General features: G+C 35.8%; 1 protein-coding gene across 3 annotated transcripts in view; it reads right to left on the bottom strand.

Annotated features, from left to right (window-relative positions):
• LOC107581804 (ammonium transporter Rh type C-like 2) overlaps window positions 1-7,981 on the bottom strand; it is a 20,275-nt gene that overhangs the window by 97 nt on the left and 12,197 nt on the right. For 2 of the 3 annotated variants that reach the window (XM_016267455.1, XM_016267453.1), the window contains 8 exons: window positions 6,655-6,802; window positions 6,310-6,476; window positions 5,621-5,758; window positions 5,310-5,446; window positions 4,469-4,593; window positions 4,104-4,177; window positions 3,704-3,780; window positions 1-144 (listed from right to left, as the gene is read on the bottom strand). The exon at window positions 1-144 is cut by the window's left edge and continues 97 nt beyond it. In XM_016267455.1, coding sequence (XP_016122941.1) covers window positions 84-144; window positions 3,704-3,780; window positions 4,104-4,177; window positions 4,469-4,593; window positions 5,310-5,446; window positions 5,621-5,758; window positions 6,310-6,476; window positions 6,655-6,802 — 927 coding nt within the window. In that variant the 3' untranslated portion in view covers window positions 1-83. Of the gene's footprint in view, window positions 145-1,947; window positions 2,197-3,703; window positions 3,781-4,103; window positions 4,178-4,468; window positions 4,594-5,309; window positions 5,447-5,620; window positions 5,759-6,309; window positions 6,477-6,654; window positions 6,803-7,981 lie in introns of those variants that run through there. The other variant, XM_016267454.1, reaches the window with a different exon arrangement.

Below are 7,981 nucleotides of genomic sequence, written 5' to 3' on the forward strand. Positions count from 1 at the left end.
TCTGACATCAACCAATCGACCGCAGACAAGCAAATGTCACGACCTTTCACCCCACCGTCCGTCTACAAGCGATATAAAGATGGTCACTGGCCAAAAACAACTGGAATCCTCAAGAGGGTCCAAATGTTAAGTTTACACAGCACTCTGGTGGAAGAAAAAAAAAATCAAATATTCTTTCTGTAGCACTCAATGGATGGAAACTGCAGGACTTTCTTCTCTAATTAATATTTACAAACCAGCCTTAAAGAGCACATCATAAAACTGAAAAAGGAATTGTTTTAAGAGTATTTACACACACACACACACACAAATGCTGGGTTATAAACAACCCAGCACTGGGTAAAATATGGACAAACTCAGCGATTGGGTTGTTTTTGACCCAGCAGTTGGGCTACTGCCCAGAAGGTTGGGTTAAACATTTAAACATCGCTGGGTTTGTCCGTATTTAACCCAGCATTTTTTCAGAATGTATATATACATACATACAGTACATACATATATATTAGGGCTGTGCGATATTGAAAAAAAAATGCGATATGTGATAACTCATTAAATAAAGCGATATTCGGTATGCGATACGATAATCGGAGACCGGTATGCAGGACTTTCTTCTCTAATTAATATTTACAAACCAGCCTTAAAGAGCACATCATAAAACTGAAAAAGGAATTGTTTTAAGAGTATTTGTGCACACATTTGTGCTATATCGCTTTGTTTTTATTCCCCCAAGCTGAATGTATTTATACAAATGAGTGTAGAATTGTGCAGAGAGAAAAAAAAGGAGCAAATGAAGCTAATGCAGAAATCACTTCAATAATTTAATCTGGAATTAGACAGTAGTCAAAGGTTTAATATTAGTTTCTGTTCTTTAGAACAATCTTACAGTGAAGATAACACACAAATTTAAGAGTATTTGTGCACACATTTGTGCTATATCGCTTTGTTTTTATTCCCCCAAGCTGAATGTATTTATACAAATGAGTGTAGAATTGTGCAGAGAGAAAAAAAGAGCAAATGAAGCTAATGCAGAAATCACTTCAATAATTTAATCTGGAATTAGACAGTAGTCAAAGGTTTAATATTAGTTTCTGTTCTTTAGAACAATCTTACAGTGAAGATAACACACAAGACAAAACATTACGTGTATGATACATTATTAGAGAAAGGAAACGCACTGTAGAACCAGCCTTAAAGAGCACATCATAAAACTGAAAAAGGAATTGTTTTAAGAGTATTTGTGCACACATTTGTGCTATATCGCTTTGTTTTTATTCCCCCAAGCTGAATGTATTTATACAAATGAGTGTAGAATTGTGCAGAGAGAAAAAAAAGGAGCAAATGAAGCTAATGCAGAAATCACTTCAATAATTTAATCTGGAATTAGACAGTAGTCAAAGGTTTAATATTAGTTTCTGTTCTTTAGAACAATCTTACAGTGAAGATAACACACAAGACAAAACATTACGTGTATGATACATTATTAGAGAAAGGAAACGCACTGTAGGAATATTTACATACTGATATTGCACATTGTTGCTATTGTTTGGACAACTTTGTGAAAGCATTAAGAAAATGACAAATGTTTGATTTAGAGATGTTATGCACGCATGCTGATTGACATGCAAATTATCAGGAAAAATCTATAAATAAAAGATTATAGAATTTCTTTAAAAAAAAATAAAAATGTAGATACAATGCGCGGATTCACACCTACAAAATTAAGACAAACTTTCTAATCTTATAAAACAAAATAATTACATTATAAAGATGAAAGAATGTTTGGATAACAAATGCTTAAATTAACTTCATTAAAAATGTAACAGCTTGGAGGTTTATTGGTCACATTTGTTTATGAACACATTCACAAGAAAAGTCACTTTAATCAGAAATCATCCCATTATTTAAAAAATATATAAATAAATTGATCTTTTTTCCATTTTATAATTCTGAATGATCTGATTTCGGACCTAATAATTCTGATATGCAAATTAATTAAGTGAGATATTCAAGATATTTGCATATCAACCTGCATGAAAAATGTATTCTCTGTATCATCAAAATATTGTAGATATGTGCTTCATGGAAAGCAAAAGGAAAGTCCCGGTTGGTCATTTAGGGGGTAGCGAGTATTGTTATCTTCAGGGAGAGCAGCAGGAAAGCAGATGTTGTCACTGCTCCACGAAGTTGGTCTCTCTCCTGAATGAGAAACCATGCGTTACTTTCAGCTTTTAGTTAGATTTTGCTGCTCCTAAACTCAACGCAGTCATCAAGCACCACCTTCTGGTGGAGAGAAGAAATCGACTCCTAATGTCAAATGATAATAAGAGATAACTACTATCTAAATATCTTTTTATTGCAACTATTGCTCTTCAATTACATGCTGACAGGTTTTTAAGCAGCTTTTTTCAATTTTCTTTTAAACTTCTTTGATTTTTTTTTTATCAAAATAACTTCTAATATTTTCTGTGAAGCTACATAAACACATTTTAACTTAATAGCAACATTATTATTACTGCTATTATATGTATTAATTTTCTTTTGATCTTTTTATAATTTTCTGTGAAGCTATAAAAGAAAATAATTTAGTGTTATATTTTATCATTTTCTTTTAAACTTTATTTTCTAATTTTTTATGAAGCTAAAAGTACACATGAATAAATATATATATATATATATATATATATATATATATACACACACACACACACACACACACACACACATTCATTTCCTTTGCTCTTTATTTTGTATTTTCTATGCAGCTATAAAATACATTTGATTTTGTTTTGAATTGTTGCATCTAAATGGGGGAAGTCGTGGCCTAATGGTTAGAAAGTCGGACTCGTAACACAAAGGTTGTGGGTTCGAGTCTCGTACCGGCAGGGATTGTAGGGGGGGGGAGTGAATGTACAGCGCTCTCTCCCACCTTCAATACCACGACTGAGGTGCCCTTGAGCAAGGCACCGAACCCCCAACTGCTGCCAGGGCGCTGCAGCATAAATGACTGCCCACTGCTCCCAGTGTGTGTGTGTGTTCACTGCTGTGTGTGTGCCCACTTTGGATGGGATAAATGCAGAGCACTAATTCCGAGTATGGGTCACCATACTTGGCCACATGTCACTTGTCACCTACCGGATGTTGCGTGCTTCTATTACCGGATGTTGCGTGCTTCTATAGCAGAGAACATCACCCATATTCTTTTCTATACTTTGTTTTTCGCTGTACAACAGAACGCGCACCGGGAGAGCCAGCTGACAACATCGATTGTCCTCTATTTGTTTTTCTTCTCGAGTCACGTTTGATCTCGCGAGTGTCCGAGATCACGTGTCACTGTGAAATCGTTCCTACAATCATCAAGTGTGTGTGGTCTCGCGATCTGGTCGAATCATCTAGTGTGCGCATTCAGAGGATTATAAGGCTAAAAAAATCGGTTGAACTGTCTTCATGTCTGTGGTCTTAACTGGTTTTAAAATCAGTTAAGATTTGAAAATCGTCTAGTGTGCAGCCAGCTTTAGTATTCTGAGTCTCATGCTGATGTCTGTTCGACATTTTTCACCTCACAGGAGATGCTCATTATATGATAGCATATTTAATTTTTATTAGACAGATTAAAATGTCTATAATTCACATAAACAAGCCAATAACTGAGGAAACGGTAACCGTGTCTCATTTTAAATGGTCAGTGCTTTATTCCAGTACTCACATGTCTGCATGTTTGTTGGGGATCATGTGGTTGTTGTAGGCCACGATGGGAGGAACACTTTCTTCATCCTCAGGAACCTGCAACGGTCGACGGAAAAAAAGAAATCATGTATAAAAATAACTATTATTCACAATGCACTGGGTCAGCTGGCCAATCAGAGCAGACTGCGCTTGTCGGAAGGAGGGACTTTGTAGAAAACGAAGCGTTTGAGAGAGGCGGGGCATAGAGGACCTACAATAATGTACAGTATTTGAAAAATAATGCATTTTTTGAACATTAAAGCATGTCAACATTCTGTTACACCAAATACACAAAATAATGATCTTTAAAAAAGCATCATACGACCCCTTTAAATCAAGTTAAACTAATTTCCTGCAAACGTTAAAAGAAACTGTCTGACCTCCCAGTAGATCTCGTCATCAAAGCAGTTTTCATCTGCAGGATCGCCCCAGATGGGCAGCTTCAGAACCAGGCCTGTTGGTGTAACAATACAGTTATGTCAATATGATAAATGTGACATTTCCATTACAAACTCCAGGTGAAGTTCAGGTGTATTTGTGCGAAGCCTGAACCCATAATGCAAAACCATTAGGATGACTGACTAGCTAATGTCATCCTACACAGTCCTCTCTAGTTTTCATGTTACAAACAACACACCCGTGCCACTACATGGCAAACAATCACAACAAAGCGCTTCAGATCCACAAGCTTTTCTGAAGTATTGTATTGTGTACTTAAACCGGATTAATATCAAAAGACTCTTACCAACAAATATGCCACCTCCAATTGCAAAACACAAGGCCACACACAGTCCTGCTGCCTGATATCCGCCCTGGATAGTGGGTACACGTTTCGCAAAAGGCCCTGTAAAGTCAAATGTATTTTCCAACCTGAAATGGACAATGGTAATTATTAGAGTGAGCTAAAGATTATTAATACCAATTATGAACAGTTCACCCAAAAATGGCCATCCAAGATATAAGTGAGTTTGTTTCTTTAGCAGAACATGTTTGTAGAAAAGTGGCGTTACATCACTTGCTCACCAGTGGATCCTCTGCAGTGAATGGACGCCGTCAGAATGAACAGCTGATAAAAACATCACAATAATCCACACCACTCCAGTCCATCAATTAACAGCTTGTGAAGTGAAAATCATTGCCTCTGCCTAAAATAGGTGTCCTCTATTTAGAAAATTGCTTTCGACGGTGAAAAATATAGAAATGTGCACAGTTCAAGCACCATTTTGGATCATGGACCGGTATTTTGGCCAGAAGTGATGGTTTAAAGTAAAAACGCCTTGATGGATTTGTTTCTCACAGAGATGTGGCTTTTCACTTTGGAAGATGGAATTGGTGGACTGAGTATTATTTGTGTTGTTTTAATCAGCTGTTTGGACTCTCATTCTGACGGCACCCATTCACTGGTGAGCAAGTAATGAAGTAAAGTTAAATTTCTCCAAATCTGTTCTGAGGAAGAAACAAACTCATCTACATCTTGAATGGCTTGAAGGCGAATACATTTTCAGTGAATTTTCATTTTTGGATGAACTACTCCTTTAAACTTGTGTTGCGTGAAATACAATGTAATTATTTTCCCGTTTACTAACCCTAGATCTCCGTAAACAGTGTTGGTGGCAGCAGTGGCAGCAATGGCACCCACAATTCCTCCAATGACACCTGGCATAGCGTGCAGGTTATGGATGCCACAGGTGTCCTGAATCTTCAGTTTCTCCTCCAAGAACGGCTGAGGAGTAAAGACAAATGAGTCTTTTATAACAAAAGAAAGTTTTTACTGTGACAATGTTCTTGATCAAATGAGTGTAGTTAAATCAATAATTAAAGAAACACAGATGGCATAAAAGGTCACAGTCTGGCTGGAGAAAAATCTGGAATAACTCATCTGACAGGCAAGACTCACCGAGAAATGAATATAGCCCATTGTGGATATGATGCCACAGAAGAAACCCACAATCAAAGAACCGTATGGCGACAGCATAAATTCAGCTGCTGTTCCTACAGCAACTCCACCTGCCAGTGTGGAATTCTGGATATGAACCTGGAAGGAGAAAAAATAAAAATAAAAACACAATTTGGCATTCACTCCATTTAAATGAAAGATGCTAAATTTAGTTTAAAAAAAAAAACGCATACATTTCCAAACAGGTTAAATGAGAAAGTGAAATGGTTGGCCAATTAATTTCCATGACTTGCTCAGTCATTGCATTTATTGGATAAAAGTGACAATAACAACAATAATAATACAAAAATATGAATATAACTAAATATATATTTGCATGACATTAACGGCAAATTATTTTATTTTATTAATTTTTGCAAGTTTTCCAGGCTTGGAAATCACATTTTTTAAATAAACTCGTATTTTCAGTTTTTTTTTTCATGATCCTGTGAAAAATAAAATAATACATTTTTTTTAATAAAAATAATAAACAAAACAACACAACAACAAAACAAAAAACATTTAATAAATTAAAATAAAATATATATTTTTTTTTCTTTCTGTTATCTGATAGAATCTTGTGATTTGGTGAATCTGGTCTGCTAAAAAAATAAATTAAAAAAAATAAAATAAAAAAGGCAGATGCTTACCATGTCTAGTTTCCCTGTTTTCTCAAACAGGCTGGATATGGCGACTGTAGTGAGGACGGTGGAGGCCAAGGCCAGGTATGTGTTGATGGCAGCTCTGTGCTGACCGTCTCCATGATCAGCAATGGCAGAGTTAAAACTTGGCCAGAACATCCACAGGAAGAGGGTGCCTGCACAGGACACCAGGGTGTAAAATGCAAACAATATCTGAGCCTTCAATTAATTTTTGCATTAGAGTCCATCTGTGTATTTGCTAAGAAAGCTTTTGCACAGAATGTCCAGCAGTCCAATAACAAAATATTTTGCAAGCAAACTGTCTAACATTTGTAACAAGATTAATGGACTTACCAATCATGGCGAACACATCTGAGTGGTAGACAGACCCGTTCAAATGTTTGCTCTTATCCAAATTAGGCCGATACAAAACCCATGAAATGGACAGACCATAATAAGCTCCAAAAGTGTGGATCACCATGGATCCGCCGGCATCTTTGGCCTAACAGGGATTGAATCATTGAACAAAGGTTAGCATGAAGCCATTTGATGTCATTCATTTGAACTCAAAATACATTTTGTATGTAACTTTTATGTTATGTCAATGAGACACTAACGTACACTACAGGTCAAAGTCTGGGGTCTTTGGGGATTTTCATGCATTTATGTGATCAAAAATACAGAATACTACAATCAAAAATATTTTATGAAATATACTTATCGTGGACAAAGCAAAAATTTCAGTATCATTACTCCAGTGTCACATGATCCTTCAGAAACCATTCGAATATGCTGATTTCATGCTCAAGAAACATTTCTTATTATTATCAATGTTGAAAACAGTTGTGCTGATTAATATTTTGGGGAAACCATGATACATATATTTTAAGATTCTTTGATGAAAAGAAATTTCAAAAGTAGAGTATTTATTTTAATAGAAATCTTTTGTAATAAAATATTACTTTACTGTCACTTTTGATTAATGCCTCCTTTCTTTAAAAAAATGTATCAGTCAGTAATTGGTTAGTGTATGAAAACACATTTGTACTAATAATTATAGGTATTTTTGTCAAATAAATATGATTAATCAAAACAAAGTGTCATTGTACTAAAGAAAACTTATTATCTTCTGGAATATATACATCCACACACACATATGATAGTGAATTGGTGGGTTTTTGTTAAATGTGAGCCAAAATCACCACAATTAAAAGAACCAAAGACTTAAACTACTTCAGTCTGTGTGCATTGAATTTATTTAATACACGAGTTTCACAATTTGTGTTGAATTACTGAAATAAACAGTGGAGGCTCATCGGGGGATATAATATAATTTTAAGGTGAAAATGGGAGGAGGACGATTTAATGTTAATGAAATTCACAATTCATTTCAGTTCATGTCTCAGAATGTGTATTTTTTGTTTGTAATTTCACAGTTGTAATACCATAACGTGAAAGCGCCGCTTTTCTATCGCGAATGTGCCGAATCTGCTGATGTAATTACAAACGCTAATGATAGAGAAGGGTAGGGGGGGCCAGGGGAGCGCGGAGCTCTCATGCCTCCGTTGGTAAAAAGAATTAGCCAATCACCATCGAGTGTTCACTTTCAGCGCTGAGGAGTGTTGAGAAAAGAAACCTCGCAAGGGAGGCTAGCCTCCCTTCTGATATCAACCAATCATCA

Source organism: Sinocyclocheilus grahami, unplaced genomic scaffold, assembly GCF_001515645.1.
Source record: "Sinocyclocheilus grahami isolate Dianchi unplaced genomic scaffold, SAMN03320097.WGS_v1.1 scaffold38.1, whole genome shotgun sequence".
Taxonomy (NCBI): Eukaryota; Metazoa; Chordata; class Actinopteri; order Cypriniformes; family Cyprinidae; genus Sinocyclocheilus; species Sinocyclocheilus grahami.